The sequence below is a fragment of the Oryza sativa genome, chromosome 4 (genome assembly GCF_034140825.1).
Source record: "Oryza sativa Japonica Group chromosome 4, ASM3414082v1".
NCBI classification, from domain to species: Eukaryota; Viridiplantae; Streptophyta; class Magnoliopsida; order Poales; family Poaceae; genus Oryza; species Oryza sativa.
In genome coordinates, this window is record NC_089038.1 from 28153191 (window position 1) to 28176736 (window position 23546).

At 44.8% G+C, this 23546-nt stretch overlaps 3 protein-coding genes across 6 annotated transcripts; all 3 read left to right on the forward strand.

The window, feature by feature from the left end:
* Positions 1-7535: 7535 nt before the first annotated feature.
* LOC4336602 (expansin-B5) lies at positions 7536-9026 on the forward strand. The gene is made up of 4 exons (NM_001419743.1): positions 7536-7776; positions 7877-7989; positions 8066-8259; positions 8359-9026. The coding sequence occupies exons 1-4, from the start codon at positions 7590-7592 to the stop codon at positions 8690-8692; spliced, it is 828 nt and encodes a 275-aa protein (NP_001406672.1). The 5' UTR covers positions 7536-7589; the 3' UTR covers positions 8693-9026.
* A 4208-nt stretch (positions 9027-13234) lies between these two features.
* LOC4336603 (cyclin-P2-1-like) lies at positions 13235-14732 on the forward strand. 2 transcript variants are annotated; one of them, NM_001419744.1, is made up of 2 exons: positions 13235-13591; positions 13809-14732. In NM_001419744.1, exon 2 carries the CDS (start codon positions 13812-13814, stop codon positions 14463-14465), a length of 654 nt encoding a protein of 217 aa, NP_001406673.1. In that variant the 5' UTR covers positions 13235-13591; positions 13809-13811; the 3' UTR covers positions 14466-14732. The 2 variants fall into 2 exon arrangements, with proteins under 2 accessions (NP_001406673.1, NP_001406674.1); NM_001419745.1 differs by having other exon boundaries at positions 13429-14712.
* A 3146-nt stretch (positions 14733-17878) lies between these two features.
* On the forward strand, positions 17879-20235 carry LOC4336604 (uncharacterized). Of its 3 annotated transcripts, none has more exons than XM_066309239.1 (2): positions 17879-18034; positions 18181-20235. In XM_066309239.1, the coding sequence occupies exons 1-2, from the start codon at positions 17888-17890 to the stop codon at positions 19855-19857; spliced, it is 1824 nt and encodes a 607-aa protein (XP_066165336.1). In that variant the 5' UTR covers positions 17879-17887; the 3' UTR covers positions 19858-20235. The 3 variants fall into 3 exon arrangements, with proteins under 3 accessions (XP_066165336.1, XP_066165337.1, XP_015634601.1); XM_066309240.1 differs by having other exon boundaries at positions 17883-18056; XM_015779115.3 differs by having other exon boundaries at positions 17895-18056; positions 18169-20235.
* The last annotated feature ends 3311 nt before the right edge of the window (positions 20236-23546 follow it).

Here is a 23546-nt window from a genome sequence, read left to right on the forward strand (position 1 = left end):
CTGACATGGCGCCTACGTGGATGGTTTGACTAGGTCTCCGTCTCACGTGACATTGACATGGCGCTGACGCGACGTAGACGTGGCAATTATATCTCAGAAAAATAATAAAATCCGTGGGCCCACATGTCATCCTCACACCCCCTTTCTTCCCTCTCCCTTTTCTTCATCTTCTTCCCGTAGGCGAGCGAGGCTGCGAGGCGGCGACCTCGGCAACCTCGCCGCCGCCGCCGCCGCCGCCGCCTCAGTTGCCAGGCTCCTCCCTCGCCGGACCACCGCCTCCATCCTCCTTCCCCTGCGCCGCCTCTACACCGACGCAACAGCCAGCACGAGGCGGCAGAGCTTGTTGCGACGGCGCTTCGCATGGAATTCCGGCCGCCGCTCGTGGCTCGTGGCGAAGAGGCGGAGCACGGCGTCGGAAGGGGAGAGCACGGCGTAGGCGGCGAGAAGGCGGGTCGCCGCGAAGGCGTCGTCGGCGAGGCGGCCGGAGACGAGCATGGCGGCGTGGACGACGGCGAGCTCACGCGGGGTCGTGCAACGGTCGGCCAGGAGGGACAGGTTCGGCCGGCGCCGGACGCTGCTGCGGGGGAGGCGGGCGTTGACGACTCCGCTCGCCCGCCGCGGCGCCCCTCTGCTCCGTGTCCCGGAGCCGCCGCCGTCCCCGCGCCTGACTCCCCCCGGGGCACGCGCGTATAGGAAAGGGGAAGAGGAACGAAGGAGCTAAAGCCGTGGCGAGCCACGAGCTCGTGTTGTCCTGTTGCTTCACCAAAGCCGGCGTCGTCGCTTCCCCATCACCAACGGCCTCCTGGAGCCGAGAGCGGAGGGCGACGCCGAGGTGGAGGACAACGCCGGAGGGGACATCAGAACCCGATTGTTCTGCACCACGACCAAAATCATGCAGCAACCAAGCAAGAGAAACAAATTAATCAGGATATGGTGAACATTTGAAAAAAATAAAATAAAATTCATGTCGCGGGTGCACTGCACCAAAGCGTACACCATCGTGCACGGTAGCGTTCAACAGCACCGCGACGTGCTCCCGGAACCTGCCGGCGATGAAGGTGTCCACCACGTTGGTGTTGTTCAGCGGCTACTCCGGCTTGTTGCCGTACCCGGAGACAAAGTCCACGTCGGAGAACAGGAGCTGGAAGCAGTCGTAGTAGAGCATGACGTTCTTGCGGAGCTCGCAGAGCGGCCTGTTCGTCCTGTTCATGGCAGCGTCGAACGCGTCCCTGATGCAGCCGGCGCAGAGGAAGAAATGAGAGGGGAGAGGAAGAAGGGAGAAGTGAGGATGACATGTGGGGTCTACGTGGGCCCCACCATTTTGTAGTTATTTTTTTGTGTGTAGCTGACATGTGGGCCCACCGTTTTTTTATTTTTTTTAAGATATAATTGCCACGTCAGCGCCACGTGGGATGAAGACCTAGTCAAACCAGCCACGTAGGCACCATGTCAGCAAAAACCGCTTTCCAAACCGCCGAGGGAGCTTATTTGCACCGGTTTTGACAGTCATGGACAAATTATATCTGGTTTTGGGGTTAAAGGATGAAAATTGGATTCGGTGTAAATTAAGGGACCTTAGATGAACTTATTCCTTAGGCCGAAGCTTCCAACAATTCGGATTATCCAAGGTGGGCTGGGATAGTTGATTCCAGCCCGTATAGGACGAGAGCCCAATTCGCTCCTCCCAAAGCGCAGCAAATTTGTGTTGGGCCTAGGCCGCTCTCTATCTACGTCAACCGGCCTGCTATCACAACAACTTTCCGCTAATCTCGCCGACGGCAACGCTGCCAACAAACATGATTTGCCTTTGTCCACCCCCCACCCCCCCAACCACCACCACCACACACACACCACCCCCACCGTGGCGTCGACTACATGATCGGCGGCGTAGGAGAAGAAGAGCCCATCGGTGGAAGACGATGTGATATGCCCAGATAGAGACGCGCGGGCGCGGCTGTTGTTTTCACGGGACGACGTGCGCCCCCCTGCGCGATCAGCCGTCGTCTGATCACTGCATGATGATCTCCTCGGCCCGAACAGGCGAACAGCGTTGCCTCCCACGTCCGCCTGCCCGCCCGCGCGGTTGGAGCAGGAGCTTCGCTATCAACGGCGCGTTGCACGGGAGATTCCAGCGATTCCGCGACCCAAAATATCCAATACGTTAAGATGAGACCACACGCCCGTTTCGTCACCCTCCCTGCCTATGTGCACCGCACGTTTAGCGATCGCTCCGGGGAATTTCTCGTGGGGATTGCCGATTGCGTGCGTGCGTGCGTGGGTGCGCGGCAACGATTCGGTTGGTGTAGAGGAGGATTACGTGCGTGCCGGCGTGACGGTCTGTGTCGAGGGGAACAGCAACGCTCTCAGCTCACTACGCGGCGCGAGATTCGGGGGGATTGGGCCTGCAGCCGGGCCCACACCAACTTCTCGCGGTAAACGGCCCATTTCCTTGTCGGAAAATAACTTATACTATCATACAGCCCTCATCATCTATCTATTATCTATCTATCTATCTATCTATCTATCTATTATTATTAAGACAGCTCGAAACGAAGACACCACGTTCGCTGTGGGGGCTAGAAAATCCTACATTAATCGGAGAAAAAGAAAAGAAGAGTCAAAGTAGAAATACAATTAAAAATAGCTGAAATTCAGAATTAAAAATATGCAATATGGAAAGAGGAGTCCATATAGGAACCCAATATGTGATTAATCAAAATTCGAAATAAAAATAAAATAAAATCCAAAATTAGAAAAGGAAAGGAGAGTCCAAATAGAAATAAAATTTAAAAATAGCTGAAATTCGAAATTAAAAATAAGCAATATTGAAAGAAGTTTCCATATAAGAACCTAATACGAGATTAATCAAAATTCAAAATAAAAATAAAATAAAATCCAAAATTAGAAAAGCAAATAAGAGTCCAAGTAGGAATACAATTTAAAAATAGCTGAAATTCGGAATTAAAAATAAGAAATATTAAAAGAAAAGTCCATATAAAAACCCAATACGAGGTTAATTAAAATTCGGAATAAAAATAAATAAATATAAAATTAGAAAAAGAAAATAAAAGAAGAGTTCAAGTAGGAATACAATTTAAAATTAGCTGAAATTCGGAATTAAAAATAAGCATACTGAAAAAAGAATCCATATAAGAACCCAATATGAGATTAATTAAAATTTAGAATAAAAAATAAAATAATATCCAAAGTTAGAAAACAATAAAAGAGAGTTCAAGTAGCAATACAATTTTGAAACAACTGAAATTGAAAATAAAAAATAAAAACATTAAAATAACACAATACAGTATTAAACATTTTTTTTAAATTTTTTTCTAAAATTAGAAAAATAAAAATAAGATTTCAATTAGGAATACAATTTATAAATAACTAAATTTTTTGATAAAAATAAAGATTATTAAAATAAAAGACCATCTAAAGCACATGACGAGATATATTAAGTAACATGCCTATAAAGGAGTAGAGTGGTGGCGGTTGATATGACATATAAAAATTGTTAATAAAACACCAAATAGAATCCTAATGACGATTAAAAGGAGAGACGTCAGGGAGGCCGTGAAGCAATAAAATTTAGAATAAAAAAAATAATATCCAAAGTTAGAAAACAATAAAAGAGAGTTCAAGTAGCAATACAATTTTGAAACAACTGAAAATGAAAATAAAAAATAAAAACATTAAAATAACACAATACGGTATTAAATAATTTTTTTTAAAAAAAATTCTAAAATTAGAACAAGAAAAATAAGATTTCAATTAGGAATACAATTTATAAATAACTAAATTTTTTGATAAAAATAAAGATTATTAAAATAAAAGACCATCTAAAATATATGACGAGATATATTAAGTAACATGACTATAAAGGAGTAGAGTGGTGGCGGTTGATATGACATATAAAAATTGTTAATAAAACACCAAATAGAGTTCTAATGACGATTAAAAGGAGAGACGTCAGGGAGGCCGTGAAGCAAACGAATAAGACGGTTGCCGGGACTTCTAGAAAGTAAAAAAAAATAATTTTTAGAATCACAATGACAATAAAGAGTAGGTGACAGACGGGCTGTAGATCAGGGACACAGTGACATCGTTTGGTGGCACTTCTAAAAATTATTAAAAATAAAACTACAAGTTCAATTTTTAAAGGTTCGGAACTTCTGAAAAGTAAAAAAACCAATGATAATCATGTTCGATTTTAAAATCAAAATGAAATAAAGAAGGGAGGCAGCGGGCGAGCCGTAGAGGATTACAATGGCAAAGCCGCTAACGGTTTGGCGGGACTTTTAAAAAGTAAAAATGAACTTAAAACGATAATTACGTTCGATTTTTAAATTCTCAATGACAATAAAGAGATAAGACAGTAGACGTGTCGTAGAGGAGTATAATAGCAACGTTTGACGGGACATCTAGAAATTATAAAAATGAAACCCAACGTGACAATAAACTCTAAAAACTATAAAATCCAATTTTTAAAGGTTCCAATAAGAATGAATAGAAATAGTGGTAGATCGAGCAATCAAATAAAGAAGAAGCTGAGACATAAGGGGTAGCAACTAGTGTGACTTTTAAAAACTATATTATTAGAAACACGATGATGATAAGGTTTGGTCTTTCAAATTCTTAAGACAATGAGATAGATATTTAATAAATTTTAAGTAAAATCATACTTAAAAAAATATATGATTTTGTTTGGGTGCTAGCCGCGCAATTGTGCGGGCCACCCAGCTAGTTATATTATTAAGACAGCTCGAAAAGAAGGCACCACGTTCGCTGTAGGGGCTAAAAATTCCCACATTAATCGGAGAAAAAGAAAACAAAGAAAAGGAGAGTCTAAGTAGAAGTATAATCTAAAAATAGCTGAAATTCGGAAATAAAAATAAGCAATATTGAAAGAAGTTTCCATATAAGAACCCAATACGAGATTAACCAAAATTTGAAATAAAAATAAAATACAATCTAAAATTAGAAAAGGAAATGAGAGTCCAAGTAGGAATACAATTTAAAAATAGCTGAAATTCAGAATTAAAAAAAGCAATATTGAAAGAAGATTCCATATAAGAACCCAATACGAGATTAATCAAAATTCGAAATAAAAGTAAAAGAAAATACAAAATTAGAAAAGGAAAGGAGAGTCCAAGTAGAAATACAATTTAAAAATAGCTGAAATTCGAAGTCAAAAATAAGGAATATTAAAAGAAGAGTCCATATAAGAACCCAATACGAAATTAATTAAAATTTAGAATAAAAATAAATCCAAAGTTAGCAAAAGAAAATAAAAGAAGAGTTCAAGTAGGAATACAATTTAAAATTAGCTGAAATTCGGAATTAAAAATAAGCAATATTGAAAGAAGAATCCATATAAGAACCCAATATGAGATTAATTAAAATTTTAAATAAAAAATAAAATAATATCCAAAATTAGAAAAATTAAAAGAGAGTTCAAGTAGGAATACAATGTTGAAACAACTGAAATTGAAAATTAAAAATAAAAACATTAAAAGAACACAACACGGTATTAACTAATTTTTTTAAAAAAAATAAATTCTGAAATTAGAAAAAGAAAAATAAGATTTCAATTAGGAATACAATTTATAAATAACTAAAATTTGTGATAAAAATAAAGACTATTGAAAGAAAAGACCATCTAAAACACATGACGAGATAAATTAAGTAACAAGCCTATAAAGGAGTAGAGTGGTGGCGGTTGATAGTTGATACGACATATAAAAATTGTTAATAAAATATCAAATAGAATCCTAATGACGATTAAATTGAGAGACGTCAAGCAGACCGTGAAGCAAACAAATAAGGCGGTTGCCGGGACTTCTAGAAAGTAAAAAAAAACCATTGATAGTAATATTCGATTTTTAAAATCTCAATGGCAATAAAAATGAGAAGCGGTGCGCGGGGTGCATATAAGTAACTCAATTTTTTGATAAAAATAAAGATTATTGAAAGAAAAGACCATCTAAAACACATGACGAGATAAGTTAAGTAACAGGCCTGTAAAGGAGTAGAGTGGTGGCGGTTGATACGACATATAAAAATTGTTAATAAAACACAATTGCCGCAAAGGAGGAACGTCAGGTAGGCCGCGAAGCAAATGAGTAAGGCGGTTGCCGGGACTTCTAGAAAGTAAAAAAACAAACCCCATTGATAATCATATTCGATTTTTAAAATCTCAATGACAATAAAAAGGAGAAGCAGCGGGTGGGGTGTATAAGAGTATAGTTGCAGAGCCGTCGACGGGACTTCTAGAAAATAAAAAATGAATTCCAACGATAGTTATGTTCGACTTTTAGAATCACGAGGACAATAAAGAGTAGGCGGCGGACGGGTTGTAGAGGGGCATAGTGGCATTGTTTGATGGGACTTCTCAAAATTATAAAAAATGAAACTACAAGTCTAATTTTTAAAGGTTCGGAACTTCTAAAAAGTAAAAAAAACAATGATAATCATGTTCAATTCTAAAATCTCAATGACAATAAAGAAGGGAGGCAGCGGGCGAGCCGTAGAGGAGTACAATGGCAAAGCCGCTGACGGTTTGGTGGGACTTCTAGAAAGTAAAAATGAACCAAAACGATAATTATGTTCGATTTTTAAAATCTCAATGACAATAAAGAGATGAGATAGTTGATGGGCCGTAGAGGAGTATAATGGCAACGTTTGACGAGACATCTAGAAATTATAAAAATAAAACCCAACGTGACAATAAACTCTAAAAACTATAAAATCTATTTTTTAAAGGTTCCAAGAAGTATGAATAGAAATAGTGATAGATCGAGCAAGCAAATAAAGAAGAAGATGACATAAGGGGTAGTAATTGGTGTGACTTTTAAAAACTATATAATTAAAAACACGAGAATGATATGGTTTGGTCTTTCAAAGTCTTAAGATAATGAGATAGCTATTTAACAAATTTTGAATAAATCATATTAAAATAGATAATTTTGTATGGGTGCTAATTGCGCGGGCTACCCAGCTAGTTCGATTGAATTGCTGCCACTAAGTGTTACTATACAACATTCTCCTCTAAAAGAACTATATATATTTCTCCAAAAGAAAAAGGAACTATATATGTACCATATGTACAAACATTCGAGTGGCCGGGCATGATACTCGCTACTTTGCTAGGCACGTTGCGCACGTACAGCTCACGCTCAAGTCGTACACATTATGGAGTAGCCATTTGACAAACGTACGGATGACACAAGACGAATATCAAATTGCGAATTTTCAAAGCGTTTCTAACCAACACAACTACCTTGTGAGAATAGTTTATCCAAACCCTTGCGGCTGCGTGATCACCTCCTTCATGCAAGGACCTCCGTAAAGTCCACAAGTATACTCTTCGATCCCACACACACATAGTTGACATACACATCAACACATGTACAAATTCAAGTTGCCACGTTCACCTCAATAATGCTTGGGTACACATAATTTGCTACCACGTTTGTGACCGCTAATCTTCCCTATAAATACCAACCAAATCAAATCATCTTAAAAATCACCGAGCAATCTCCGCTTAACAATCCCAGCTACCTAACCGATTGCCCAACAAGAAAATAGCAATGGTTAGCCGGGGCACTTTCGTTTTTGCCGTCCTAGTGGCGCTACCGATACTGTCACTCCCCGTCTCTGGCTACGAGCAGAACTACACTGCCGGCAGACGGAGCACCATGTCGCTGGGCAGAGGCTACGGCTGGTCCTCCGGCGGCGCGACGTGGTACGGCGGCCCGCAAGGCGACGGCAGCGAAGGTAATTAAGTCGTTGTCAAGTGGTAGTATGAACTGCATGCATGTGCGTATTTGACCTCAAGTACTCACGTTGCCATGTTGGTTAATTAATCCAAATGCAGGCGGCGCGTGCGGTTACCAGAGCGCCGTCGGGCAGCGCCCGTTCTCGTCGATGATCGCCGCCGGCGGGCCCTCCCTCTTCAAGAATGGCAAAGGCTGCGGCTCATGCTACCAAGTCAGTAGTGTATTTGTATGTTTTACCAGTCAAATGCATGGGACGTGGAGCATTCCTAACTAAATTAGATGTACAGATTAAGTGCACCGGCAACCGGGCGTGCTCCGGCCGCCCAGTGACCGTCGTGATCACCGACTCCTGCCCTGGAGGGGTATGCCTGAACGAGGCGGCGCACTTCGACATGAGCGGCACCGCCTTCGGCGCCATGGCCAACCGTGGCATGGGCGACCGCCTCCGCTCCGCCGGAGTCCTCAAGATCCAGTATAAGAGGTGCCCCGCCATTGAATTTGCAAAATTATTTCTGGAGTTCTGGTCCACTCTGCAATGTACAAGTGCAGATTTTTACTGAATTTTTACTTTTGCCTGCAGGGTGCCGTGCAGGTTTGCCATGAACGTGGCCTTCAAGGTGGACGCGGGCTCCAACCCGTACTACCTCGCCATCCTGGTCCAGTACGCGAACGGCGACGGCGACCTCGCCGCGGTGCACATCATGGAGGCCCGCGGCGGCGGCGGGTGGAAGGCGATGCAGCAGTCGTGGGGCGCCACCTGGCGCCTCAACTCCAACACCGGGAAGCCGCTGAGCCCGCCGTTCTCGATCCGGCTCACCTCGGGCTCCGGCAAGGTGCTCGTCGCCAACAACGTCATCCCCTCCGGGTGGCAGGCCGGGTTGACCTACCGATCCACCGTGAACTACGCCGCCTAATGCGGCGGCGTCGTGCGCGACTACGTACGCGCGTGTTTGTTAACGTCGCCGCGATAGATCCATCGCGAGGCAGAAGCTCGCCTCGTCGAAGTGAGTTCGGTGTGTGCGCGTCCGGGAATCGTGCGCAGCCGCGGTAAAAGAGGAGTTCGATCTGTTAGTGTTAAGTGTTCGTGATGTGTGTTCTCCCTCCGTGGCCGTTTGCAGAGCTGCTTCTAGTGACGTCTCTTGCTTGGTTATAACTTAACCGAATTCTGCGTTGCGATTTGCACTTGTATAATTGCGTTGACATGGTTGGAGACATCCCGGGCCTGCCCCAACCGGCAACCGTAGCTCGGTTTTGACGAGCCCGGCCGTGTGACGGCCTCTATTCTTGCTCTGTTTTAGCTACCGGCATAATCGTATGCAGTAAGCGATTTCTTATTTTCCAACGTCCATATATATACATGATACGTCTTCTGTTCTCTGCCGAATCAGCTTACGTCAATCTATACGCCGTGATCTGACTTTGCCGAGATGGCAACCGCCGAACCGGATACTACATATACCTCTCGTTGGCCACAAATAAGGGCAACGACACCAGTAGTTGCGATCCAAGTCGGGGAAGGCCCACGCGCTAGTCATTCTAAGAATAAGTCCATTTTCCATCCCTCAAGTTTACACCGAGTCTACATGACACCCATAATCTCCAATACCAGAAATTATTTCTGACCCCCTCAAACCTTCAAAACCGTGAAAAATTGGTTCCATGAAAATATAGACCATATTTCCCATTGTTTTTGTTGACGTGGCATACGGTGGGGCCTACTTGTCAGTGTGTCGTCAGTGCCGTTGTTTGACAAATCAACAGCAAAGACCAGTTTCCGGCGAGCACGAGGCTGCAGGAGCTGGCACTGGTGGACAACTGGCCCTCCGGCGAGCTGCCGGGGTTGTTCGGCTGCCTCTCTCCCTCCTTCCTCCTCTCTTCCCCTTGTTCTCGGCCTCTCCTCCCAAACCAGGTGAGGCTAGCTGAGCGACGCAGCGACGGAGATGGCGAGGTGAGCGGCTCGGAGATGAGGGACGGACAAATGGTGAGGTGAGCGGCGCGGCAACAGAGATGATGATGAATGGCGGAAGAGGCGTGATGTGGTGGTGGCAGCCGCTGCTGTAGCCACGGCAGCGAGAAAAGTGGGGTGGAGGTCGAGGCGGATCAGGGACGATTTCTTCGAGGGCCTTCGACCGCCCGCCGCCGTCTCCACTCGCCGAAGGAGAGTGCACATCATCCACATCTCCCCCTCTCCCAAGTCTGCACACTAAGACCACTTGAGACGATGGTTGTGCCCGTCGAGGGCTGGCGGCTGGAATAGCTCGCTGGGGAGGAGGTTGTCCGACAGGTTGAGAAGGTGGCGGGTCATGAGCTACATGCGGTGAGACAGAGAGGGGGAGGTTGTCAGCTCAGCTTCCATGTGAGGGGACTGGAGGCGGGAAAGGGGCGACGTGGCCGACGAGCCCCACTGAGCTTGAGCTTGCTCGGCATTGGTGCAAGGGAGGTGGAGGTGGGAGAGGGAAGGGGAGACTACCGGTGAGCCCCTCCGCGGGGGCTCCTCAATCGACTGCAGCAGGTGCTCCTCTCTCTTTCCCTCATCTCCCAGTGACACCAACGACACCCTGACAAGTGGGACCTCCATATGCCATGTCAACAAAAAAGGGGGAAAATGATCTATACCGTCATGGGACCAACTTTGCACGGTTTTGAAGACTAGGATCAAGATATCTGGTATTGAGGGTTAGGGATATCATACAAACTCGGTGCAAAGTTGAGGGATGACAAATGGACTTGTTCCTCTATTCTAATACGAAGCCTTCTCCATTCCGAAACAGCGCTATTACTTGAGCCCAGAAGACCCAAGTTGAGAAAAAGCCCAACACATCAGCACCCCGTCCCTCCGCCCCTTCTGTCTCCAATGGCAGCCGCGCCGCCGTTGTGGCCCCAGTCGTCCAATCCCTCCACGGCTCCACCTCTGTGCCTTCCGTGCTCCGGCCCAGCTCAATCGTACATCATTGCAGCTCCACGCTTGAGATGGCATCCCCATGTGTCGACGTTTGATAGTCACGACTAGGGTATTTGGATGGTATGGGGATCGTTGGTATCAGGGTATGTGCGAGATTAAGATAAAAGAGATGGAGACATGAATTTTTATACAGGTTCGGGCCTCTTATCTGACAGGTAATAACCCTACATCCTGTTAGCCGAAACCAGTGTTGCTCTTTATTTATCTGGATCACACAAATACAATATTTGGGATAACCTATATAGCTGCCATCGTCTTGGCTTATGTGTATGTTATGTCTTGTGGCTTTGTGGCGTGTCCCCTTTTCTCCTAGGGGGGCTTGTATTTATACCCATAAGTGCCCCCTTGTCCAAGTAAGATTAAGGAGATAAATATGGATACAATCCGAGTAGTCCTTCCCGTTTTCATATAGAACTCTATTTATTCTTCCTTATCCGGAACTCTTTTTATATACGAGGTTTGTTTCCGTATAAGACATGATATGTGGTGGGTCCTGCCGAGTTTAGTCAACTACTATTAGATATGTGGTATCCATAACCATGACACCATGACACCATGGATGTTACATATCTTCGTTGAACCATAGCTTTTGTTATTATGCTTAGTCCTTTATATGATGTGATCGTTCATGAACTTTTTGAGGAATGTAAAAGAGTAAATATGCATTACCGGTATACGGACTTAAGTTAGTGTATTAACTTATAATACGTTTGTTTTGGGTCTGATACGTCTAGACAAGTTGTTTGTTTTGGTGAATAAACCTTTTTATTGTGTACCAGACAATTTCATTCACCAAACATGCACTTGCTTGAAACTAGCTTATCCCTTCATTCCAAAATATAAGCATTTTTAGAGTTGGACACGGTTATTAAGAAAGTTGGTAGAATTAAATGGGGGAGTGCTCTGACTGGAGAATAAGTGGAGATATGTGAGAAAATTGAATAGTGGAGGTTGTGATTGGTTGAAAGGAGAATGTTAATGAAGAAATTATTATATTTTAGGACAAATTCTAAAGACTAAAAGTTGTTATATTTTTGGACGAAGGAAGTACTTGATAAATACGTATTCTATTTGCAAAAATAGTGTAAATCACTTATATACTGAAAACCTGAAAATTATCGTTGGATTAAAATAAAATGGACATAAGATTCGTCCACGTGCGCGTGAACAAATCTTAGGCGTCCATTTTTAATCTAACGGTAGTTTTGAGGTTTCAATTATATATGTGGTTTCTGCTACGTATTATGACAACCCCCCCCCCCCCCCCCAGGCTGTCACTCTGCTCTCTAACATTACTCTGTCCCGTTCAGATGATCTTTGTCCTGGTCACCGTAAGCAAGTGAAGAGCAGAATGTAAAACATGCTTCAATGAAAAAAATAATAAATCTCGCAAAACTATATATTGGTATACATTAACCAAACTATCGAAAAAAATGTAATTTTAAGACGTTGAATTACAAAACTTTAGATTTATCACTAAAGTTATCCCAAACCAAAAGTATCAAAAAATACAGATTTAGCAACAAAATTATCCTAAAACTACAAGTTTAGCATCATATTAATCACAAAACTATAACATTTATAGTTCAACTATAAAATATATAATTTTATGTTAACTTTAATATTAAATCTATAGCTTTTTATGTACTTTAAATATGTGGTTTTGTGATATGGTGCCTTAAATTTATAATTTTGGATAGTTTAGTTAAAACACCTATAGTTTCATGAAATTTATTTTTAAAAATTCTCTAGTAAACACATGCCTCAATTTGTTTACCATCCGCTCGCATGAGCACTGTCGCAAGCCATGGCCGATTGATTCGATGTCCCAGAGTGGAATCTCTTGGCAAAGATCATGCTGTACATTATCACGCCTGACAATAATAAACAAAAGCTACTTGTCCAGTGGGAGAGAAATACCAATATCCAATCAAGATCAGGAGTTCAAAAAAAAAATCTAAGATCAGGGGCATGATAACTTTGATCATTATTATCAGAAAGCAAAGCAAAGTTCTGCTTTATTCCTGCAAGCTTTATGTGCGTGCATATACCAACCAGACATCTCTTTCCAAAAAATGATCCTCACAAATGAAATAAATTAACCTTTGGCAACTTTAATTATTTTCGATGAAGCAGCTTATTGCAACCTAACCTCATCATTCTGCAAGTAGTACTGATGATGAAGAAAAACTATCAGCAGATCCATTTTTATATCCTCTCTGGATCTTCATGTCAACACCTCGATGCCGCTGTCCTATGAGTACCCAAGAACAGTATTCCCACTGATCATCCAACCTACTAAAATAGTGCAAATCTGTCGGCAGAAAGGGCCACTCCTCTCCAGCAACTCCAAGAACCGGTTGTTACAACGCCGCGGCCATTGTCGTCTCCTGCATCCATCGGTCGCTTCGACGTCTTAACAGAAGTTCCCATTACCATCATAAACTAGCTTATCAACCGGCAAGGCAAGACTAAAAAGATCAGAGGCATCTGTTCTTCACTTGCCCACAAGCCACGCGTCTCGCCGTGACACAAGACGCCGTACCTGAACAGCAGGTAGCACGTACGCGGGAAAAGTCTCGCATAGTTAAATGTGTACGGGTTCGCCGGGCACCGACGCGATAATTCGCCACTCGCGCTTGTTTTTCCCTCATAAATCCAGCCTCGTCGATCACGGATGCCGCCCCCAACCGCAGTAGTGCAGTACCAGCCATCAATCAGATCTGCCCCTGGATGCATTTGTCGTCCGCTTGATCATAAATAAGCTCGGGTGATCGGGTCAGGGGCCTCAATGGAAGGTGCCTGAAGGCTTCATCTCCGTGTCTCGATTTGTTTTAGCTCCAGTTTGCGTGTACGTGCTGAGTTTTTTTATGCCGATATCTTTTGTTTCTTTGCTCCTTCCTCGTGTCGCCTTCAGCTGTTCAGTTCCGCCATTGTTAATAGCTTCTTTTTGCCCCCACGCTTGCCTCCCTCTGGTGTATAAAGTGTCTGCATTTGCAAGAGTTCTCTGTGTACTTGTGTAGCATAGGTTTTGTGAAGAACCAAGCTTTTGCCATTGAATTCTTCAGGAGATGGCGTCCACTGAGTTAGCGTCGGATGTGTACGCGCTCCCGTGCGGCGACGACGGCACGACGGCGCTGTCGACGCCGGTGGTCGTGTCGGTCCTCGCGTCGCTGCTGGAGCGGCACATCGCCCGGAACGAGAGGGACCAGGCGGCGGCGGCGGACGGCGAGGCCGCGAGGAGGGCGCGCGCCTTCGACAGCGGCACGGTGCTGGACATGAGCCTTCACGCGTTCCTGGAGCGGTTCTCCCGGTACGCGAACGTCTCGCCGCAGGTGTACGTCGTGGCGTACGCGTACCTGGACCGGCTTCGCCGCGGCGACGGCGTGCGCGTCGTGTCGGCCAACGCCCAGCGGCTGCTCACCACAGCCATCCTCGTCGCCTCCAAGTTCGTCGAGGACCGGAACTACAAGAACTCGTACTTCGCCGCGGTGGGCGGGCTGACCGCCGCGGAACTGAGCTCGCTGGAGCTGGACTTCCTCTTCCTGATGCAGTTCAGGCTCAACGTGAGCGTCAGCGTGTTCCAGAGCTACTGCCGGCACCTGGAGAGGGAGGTGAGCTACGGCGGCGGGTACCAGGTGGAGAGGTGCCTCAAGAAGGCCCTCGTCTGCTCCGGCGAGGCGCAGGCGCAGCAGAGGCAAGCGGCGTCGGCGGCAGCCCAGTAGACGTCAGCTCCGGAGCCGCCATTCGCGCGTGATCTGCCAGTTGCCCGCCACAGGCGGCCGGCACAGCAGCCGCACGATTTGATCGCCGGCAGCTGCCACTCGAGTGCCCAGAAAGATCAAGGATGTAAATAGTTATGGTTTGCTCGTGTACTTAGGATAGGAGTAAGAATTGTGCAATGCAATTGTTCCTCTCTACCTCGATTGGTAAAAGAACTGATGCGGGGACAAGTAAAATTGATTTTCTTTCATGTTGTCACGACCGATCAACTTTGCTTTCCGGCAAATCAAGTCTTTAAAACGCTAACGGAATCGATAGCGACAAGGTAGCGAGATTACATCAAATCAACTCCAGTAGGGACCAAATATGACTACCAATTAACACTTTACCTTAACTCATGGTCCATGCCAATGGGCGAACATAGCACGCAAAATTTTCTCTGTTGCGATATGCGAATGCGTTGTCGGTGCACATTAAAAACTTTTCGGATAATAAGAGTTATTTTTAATGAATTACTCGACGCAGCACAGCTTGCAAGCTGCAGCAACTCGGCCGCCCCCACGGCAGCGTACGTACGCGGCGGCCCATACGGTACGGGAAAGGGTTCTGTGCAGGTGCAGGATCTGATTTCTGGCAACGCGGATGCCCCTGGTCCATGGACCATGGCTGAGTGAGGAGAGGACTGAGGTCCTTGTCAGCATTCCATGGCAGCATCTTGTGACGGAAATAATTTACCCACAGACTAGAGCGATGACAAAGCTTTGCCCGTTCTTGGAGGGCACCAGTGACCAGACACTATATCTGACGAGATGAAATTGCCCAGATGCAGGAAACTACGTGGAGTACATGAGGAACATTTCAGGCGAGTAGCTCTGGGCAGCTGACGGGGAGTCGGTGTGGGGGAATAGGATGAGCGTGCGACGGCGACGGCAAAGAATAGAATCGAGGCAGCGGGACGAATGGAATGGCCGATCAGCTGCGCTGTCTCGGCCCACATTCGGAGGCACGTCGGCTGTGAATCTGTGATTGGAATAAGTTGGTCCCTTAATTTTCAAAATTCGTCCCTTGACCATAAAATCAGGTACAATGCATCATCCAACTTACAAAACCAGTACAAACGAGATCCCTCAGTGATACTATCCCCGGCTTCGACTGACGTGACGCCTACATGGTTCATTTGACTACTACGTCTCACGTGACGTTGGCATGATGCTTACGTGACAATTTAATATGGGTAATAAAAAAAAGCATGAGCCCACATGTTAGTTACACCACAAAACAATTAAAAATGATGGGGCCCATGTGGGCCCCAAATGTCATCCGCGCTCCTCCGGTCCACCCTTTTGCCCTCTCCCCTCTCTCTCCTCTCTCTATTCTTACTCATCCTCACTCCTCCCTTCTTCCATCTCCCCTCTCTTCATCATCTCTTCCAAGGTGGCGGACGGGGGTGGGGGTGGGGGTGGGCAGCGAGGAGAATGGCGGAGCAGGCAAGCGAGGCAGGTGGCGGACGGAGCTAACCGATGGTGGGCGGCGACCTCACCGGTGCCTTCCCTCTTCGACCGTGCCTCCAAGGCCACCACGCTCCTGGTGCTCGTGGTGCTCTTCCGCATTATGACCCCCAAGTGCGTAGACTAGAAGTGGATTCCGCCGGTTTTCTTCTTCATTTGTTGTCTCTCTGTTACTTCCAAAGACCAAACAAAACATGGGTAGGAAAGAGAAGAGGAGAGAGGGGAAAATTTGGGAGCCCTAGATTTCGACAGGTTGGCTATAGTGAGGGGGAGTGGATGTATTGGCGCGCGGATCTGGTGGGTGCAAGAGGTTGGGTGGGGCGGTGAGATCTATGTGGCAGGGAGGAGACGAGAGGAGGAGGAGGGGAGAAGGGTGAGAGGAGAGGGGAGGCGGTTGAGTTGTCGTTGTCCGCGGACTCCGTGGTGGTGATCGTGGTAATTGTGGCGGTGGTGGGGCATGTGCTCATGGCATGGTGGAAGTTGAGGTGCGACGCGGTTTTGGAGGGAAGGAGGTGTGGCGGCTCACGCGGCTGGCCTAGGAGCCACAGGAGGAGTCGGAGTTGGTGGAAATGAAGTTGGCGCATGTGTACTAGTCAGAGCTGTTCCCGAGCACAGTGCACGCCGCGGAAATATGGATGAGGCTTTGTGGGCGTTGCCAACGGTGGTCATCTTCAGCTCCTCTGCGCCACCCACTACCGCTATGCCCTTCTCCTTGCAGTGTAGGGGAAGGAGAGAGGGGATAGGGAGAAGAGGGAGGAGTGACGATAACACGTGGGGTCACATGGGCCTCAACTTTTTTTTTATTATCTTGTGTGTAGCTGACATGTGGGTCCCACGTCTTTTAATTTTTACAGAATCAAATTGCCACATAAGCGCCACGTCAATGTTACGTGGGATAAAGACCTTGTCAAAGGAGCCACGTATGTGTCACGTCAGTTAAAACTGAGGACAATACCACCGAGGGATCTCGTTTGTATTGGTTTTATATGTTGGGGATGCGTTCTACTCAGTTTTGCGCTCAAGGGACTAATTTTGGACTCGGCGACTGAGGGACTCAAAGTGAACTTATTCCTCTGTAATTCATGTTGCGCGTTCGTGTGAATACAGTCCCGGCCCAACTAATTGCGGCAGATGGGAATCCCGTTCCGGCCCATGTAGTTGGGCACGTGTGTGGGGATCCAGTTACAGCCCAACTCGTGTTGACGGACCTGGCGGTGCGTTACTTGCCCGGTCGATTGATCAGCAGGTTGACGCAGGATGGCGAAAGGAGCCGAAAATTCCCCGGGAAGGCCTTATTTTAGAATCGCCAAACAAGGGGAGGGTGGTAATCGTAAGAATTTGGATCGCTGCCACTTATTGCAATCCAACATACGGCGCTCTCTGGAAACTTCCGAAACAAGAGTGTACAATCTCATCTAAAAAAATGTGCGATCTAGAGTATAGCAGCCGTCGCATATTCAGACGGATTTGCTATTCAGATGTGCATACGCGAATGATACTTACATGATTATCATTTTTAAAATTACGACCAAAATTTGCTACTCCCTCCTTTCCATATTATAAGTCATTTGATTAATATTATCAAAATACATTCAATGTTAAATTTAACAAAATTAATTTTAGATTCTGCAATCCGAAGGAGCCCCAAGGTACACTAGTGCACGTGCGCTGTTGTTAAAAAACTAACAACTCCAATCCTACATATATGTCAAATGGCATCCGTTGGACGAACATGATTCGTGGGCTGGTCCCTTGACTTTCAGATTCAGAGATATGTAGCTTATTATCACCGGCACGTGTCACTCCTAGGCGTTGTCAAACGTCACTAGCTAAAGCGGCCGATGCACCGCGAAACACGCCTATGAGAACTATATATGTCTATGGACGTGCAGTAGTGACGAAGTTTTTAAATTTGGATGGCTGTTTTGGACCTTCAGGTTCAGGAGAACTCGCGGCATTGCTGCGATCGTGAGTTCGTGACACCGGACGGAGGCGCGCACTTGATCGGCGCTCCCATCTCCAGGTCGAATTCGATTCCGCCGCGGCGAACCAAGCGCATGCATGTGTGAATCTTCACCGTCTTTGGTACTTAGTCGATTATCACATATATATATGTCTCGCACCGAAAGTTGATTTGATTTTTCGTCGAGACATGTTGACATTGTGATTTTCCATACAACGATTGCATCTTCTTGAGCATCATGGCCAGATGCAGCCGTCGCCGTCATCACCTCGGGCACCGCCGCCGACGGCGGCGCAGGCGTCGGGGTACAAGCACTTCTGCAGAGTCTGCAACAAGGGGTTCACGTGCGGAAGCGCCCTAGGCGGGCACATGAGGGCCCACGGCGTCGGCGACGGCGATGGGTTGGGTGCCGATGATGACGACGACGACGACGACGATTCGCTCGGCGATGAGGCCGTGCGGCGTGCGCGCGGCGGGGCAGATGATCCTTGGAACGCGGGCGGCCCGTCGTCGTCAGGGGCAGCGACACACGTCTACGAGCTCCGCACCAATCCTAACCGGGTCACGAGGAGCCGCCAGGTGTGCAAGAACTGCGGGAAGGAGTTCACGTCGTGGGAGCATTTCCTCGAGCACGGCAAGTGCAGCTCCGGCGAGGACGACGACGACGAGGACGACGTGGATCACTCGCTGCAACCGTGGTCGCCTTCGCCCGAGGCCGACGGCGAAGAGGATTCTGCACCGGCCGCCGGTTGGTTGAAAGGGAAGCGCTCGCGTCGCTGCAAGGGCACAGGAGTCGATTTGTCACCGACACCCTCAGCGTGCGCTGCCGGCGAGGAGGAGGACCTGGCCAATTGCCTGGTCATGCTCTCGTCGTCCAAGGTAGATCAGGCAGGCGTCACTGAAGCAGAACAACGGTCATCTTCTTCCGCGAGTAAGGAACATAAGAGACTGATCACGTTCATGGAGCCGACGACGTATGTACTGGATACAGTGATGGCGCTTCCCCCGCCGGCGCCGGCGCCACAGTATGTCTCGACCGTGCCTCGAGGCATGTTCGAGTGCAAGGCGTGCAAGAAGGTTTTCTCTTCTCACCAAGCTCTCGGCGGGCACCGTGCCAGCCACAAGAAGGTGAAGGGCTGCTTCGCTGCCAAGCTGGAGAGCAACGCCGCAGAGGTGGCTGAGCCATCACACCATGCAGAGGTCGCTGATCGGAGCGAGGACAATCCCGCCAAGGCCACTTCTGATGCCAGGAGGAACGTGCACGCAAGCATCGACGGTGATGGAAACGCCGGCACGAGCGATGCCGCGGCAGAACTGTCGATGGCCATCGTGCCCATAGAACCGCCGGTCGCCGCGCTCGCCGCTGCACCGTTGAAGAAGAAGGGCAAGATGCACGAATGCTCGGTCTGCCATCGACTGTTCACCTCCGGGCAGGCGCTTGGAGGCCACAAACGGTGCCACTGGCTGACGTCAAGTTCGGCGGATCACACCGCCTCAGTCCCACCCCTAGCCGACGACCTTGTCCCGCTCTCGTTCCGGCCAATGTTGGACGCACCGGAGCCCGCTCTCGACCTCAGCATCGCGGCGAACCCGCCACTGCTGGCCTCGGCCGCAACAGTCCGTCCGAAGGTCGGCGGCAGCTCGTTTCATCTCGACGCGCCACCACCGGTATACATCCCATCGTCGCCGGCGATACCCAGCCAACGGAACAAGGCTACCGCGACAACCGGCAGCCAGAACGCCAACGACGCGGTCGGGTTAAGCACCGCCGCAGCAGAGGACGAGGCGGACAGCACCACCGTCAAGAGAGCGAGGCTTAGCGATCTCAAGGACGTGAGCATGGCAGGGGAGACGACACCGTGGCTGCAAGTCGGCATTGGCTCCTCGTCTCGCGGGGGTGCTGATGATAACGACAAGGAGTGATTGATCTGCGAATTGATCAGTACATACATATATACTGTTACATTATTTCCATGCGTTTGCAATTGCATATATGTTGTTCGCATGAGCATATAAGTATTTGCCTTCTTTTTTGTGACTTTTTCTTTTCTTTTAGACTTGTAGGTTTTTTTTTCTTCTCAAGATAGTGAGTATGTTTTACAAAGAGGTAACATATGAATTTGGGAAGAGGCAGTAGACTTGTAGGATTTTTTTTTCTTCTGAAGAGAAGCAAGTAGTGAGTATTTTTTCACAAGAGGTAATGTATTAATCTGTCAAGCTGCGTGACCAGAAATTTTTTTAAAAAATAGTTGCTTCTCTTGTTTTTTCACAAGAGGTAATGCATTAATCTGTTAAGTTGTATGACCAGAAAATTTAGGTAATGTATTAATCTGTTAAGTTGTATGACCAGAAAATTTTTAAAGAAATAGTTGCTTCTCTTGTTTTTTCACACAAGATAATGTATTAATCTGTTAAGTTGTATGACCAGAAAATTTTAAAGTTATAGTTGTTTCTCTTGTTTCTTCTCGAGAGAAGCAAGTATTGAGTATTTTTCACAAAAGAGGTAATATATGAATTTAATCTGTTAAGTTGTATGACCAGAAAATTTTAAAGAAATAGGTGCTTCTCTTGTTTCTTCTCAAGAGAAGCAAGTATTGAGTATTTTTTTCACAAAAGAGGTAAATACTAGAAAATTGGTGCGCCGTTAGCACACCATCCATATAGCAAACCATATTAATACTACATATACTGTTTATTGTTATTTGTAAAAGCGTAAAATTTTAAAGAGATATTTTAGCAGTTTTTAATTTTATGCCTACAAGTCTGAGTAAACATTATATTTGTAAATATTTAAATTACAGAGGAAAAAATGATGTCAAATATATGTTGGTTGATGGTCGATTTAATTATTATTAATAAGATAAGGCTAAAAGGTGAAGCCTTATATGAAAATTGTTTGGGACTATACTAATTGAGAAAATCCCTTATATACCCCTGAAATTTTACCTAATCTCTTCTATACCCCTGAATTTTGCTTACTTCCTTGTATACCCCCAAAATTTGATTTTGATCCCTTGCATACCCCTCCCATCAGTTGACCGTTAGTTGACCGTCTATTTTCCATAAAAATGACCATTTTACCCTTGGATGAACAAAGAAATTCATGAATTACATTATTAAAAATATAAAAGCTTCTCGCATGAGACTATTATAGTTATGAGTTTGTTGTGCGATGCATTATTTATCCCAAAAATATTTTTAGATCATGAAATAAAAAACACGTATTTATTTTTTTAAAAAAAGTCATAAAAATGAGGAGCATTCATATAAAGATAGGACTACCAATGTTCACAACATTTTTTTTATGAATGCTCCCGATAAAAAAATCCATTGTCCTATTAAAATTTGAAATAAAAATTTTAATTTATTACATTTATTTTATTTTCAAAATTTATGTCAAAATTTTCTGCACTAATTATTTAGTTTCATTAGTCTTATAAAATGCACATACTGTGCACCCAAACAAAATTTTTTCAATTGTTTTTTAAGCTTATATTTAAACCTAAAGCATCTAGGGCAAAAAGGATATTTGCAACCAAACGTAACAGTGAAATGATGGAAAATGTAACGGTAGGGGCATGGAAGGGATCAAATTGAATTTTCAGGGGTATAGAAGGGATTGGGTAAATTTCAGGGGTATGAAAGGGATTGAGTGAGTTTTCAGGGGTACACAGGGAATTTACTCATAATAACTAGAGGTTTCTTATAATAGCACTAACAGTTGGAATTGTTTTTTTAACTGGTTATGAAAAAAAAGGGAAATGATTTTTTCTTTTTCTTCTTCCCATATTTTTATTTTCTTTCAGCCTAAGTATAACATTCTAAATTCTCTTTATTTATTTTACTTTTACATTATTAAATCCTCGATGGTTAAAAATCTTATCATTTGTATCTCTACCGCGCTCTCTGTTTTTTCCAAATATTTGCTTATCTTCTCAGTAGTCGAAAATAGTCATGACTCATGACTACGAGAGGACCACATAGTTCACACACTATTTGAAGAGCCACATGTGAATGGAGAGGGACACGCCTCCATATCTTCTATTGCGAGTAGTACACCATTTAGATGTCACAATTCGTAGCCTCATATGTATAATTCGGAAAACTATAGCTATACCACCTCTCTTAGGGCGTTCGTAGTGCAAGACCCTCCTCAAAGTATCACGTAGGATGAGTTAGCATATCTCAAATTTGTTTATCCTATAATGCAAAGTAACTCTAGAGATATTCTTGATTTTTCATGCCGGGCCCTCATATTTCTTACTTTAGTTCTTATGTTTTTCAAATTTATAGAATAGTCCAACATTACACTAAATACCCTAAAAATTAGAAACAAATATACAAATCTCACCTCCCTATCCTTTCCCAATTCCCTGCTTCCATATCCTAGAAAATTGGCGCACCATCGGCACACCAACTTATAGCTGGATATATTTACTCATTTAGAAAAATTATTGTTGTTGTTGTCTAGAGTTTCAAATGCAGTAGATTTACAAGAACCTATTTAATGAATTTTGAAAAGACTGAGGAACGATTAACTTATAGTAATAACCATATTTATGTAAAGATTTAAGCGTTGTAAAAGAATTAATACATAAAGCAAAATTATGTATAAAAATTATGTATAGTACTTGCCTATTTGCTTTCAAACCTTTGTTTTTCTCTTCCATTAGACAGAGTAATTAACACCTATTATTAATTGGTAAGATTAGATCATTAGTGGACCGAAAACTAAAGGATATATTTTTTGACAAGTCTCTCTAAGAGAAATTTCTTCTGCTAACATACCAGTGTCACCTACTCCTCTCTGTAGTCTCATATACGATACTCCCTCCATCTTAAAAATAATACAAGCTAATCATAGGTACAATCGAACATAGTTAGAGCAATATTATCAACAAATAGAGTAATATGGTTAATTAGTGTATGCATGGCTAATTAATTCTTCTCTACCACATTTAGATAGCCGTACTTCTCTGCTGTATATTATAATTCAACTTGAAAAAAGTTTTGCTAATGAAAGATTAACTTGTTTAAGCGTCTATAAGTACCTTTGGACAAATACTTTGGAAGATGTGTCTTTTGAATTAGTATAATTTACAGAATTTGTTAACCTATAGGAAAATTACGAAATTTATGTAAGGCATAATTTTTTAGGCTAATGACTCTAATTGTCAGCTTAATATCCAAAGCCAGTCTTTGTATTAAAAGATTACTCTTTGTATTAAAAGTTAAAACCAGTCTTAAAAAGTTAAAGCATCAAAGGTCTTGGAAATCAATATGTGACTATGTGAGTACTGACATAGTTTGTGCGTATAAATACACGTGAAGAACCATGTTATATTTTAATTTTTCTAGAGACTTCGGAAGGGTTACATATCCAACTTCTATCTTAATTTTTCTAGAGACTTCGGAAGGGTTACATATCCAACTTCTTCACAAGGGTTAGGCAAGGTGATTTATTGACTCCTGACTTTTCCTGAGAGTTAAGTGGACAGAAGAATGCAGTTTAATTATGTATACGGGAGGACACGTGGCATAATTTCAGAGTAGCCCTGGAAAATTTTGTAGAGTGCCACGTGGGCCAATGGCAGCCTGGATGCTGCACCCTG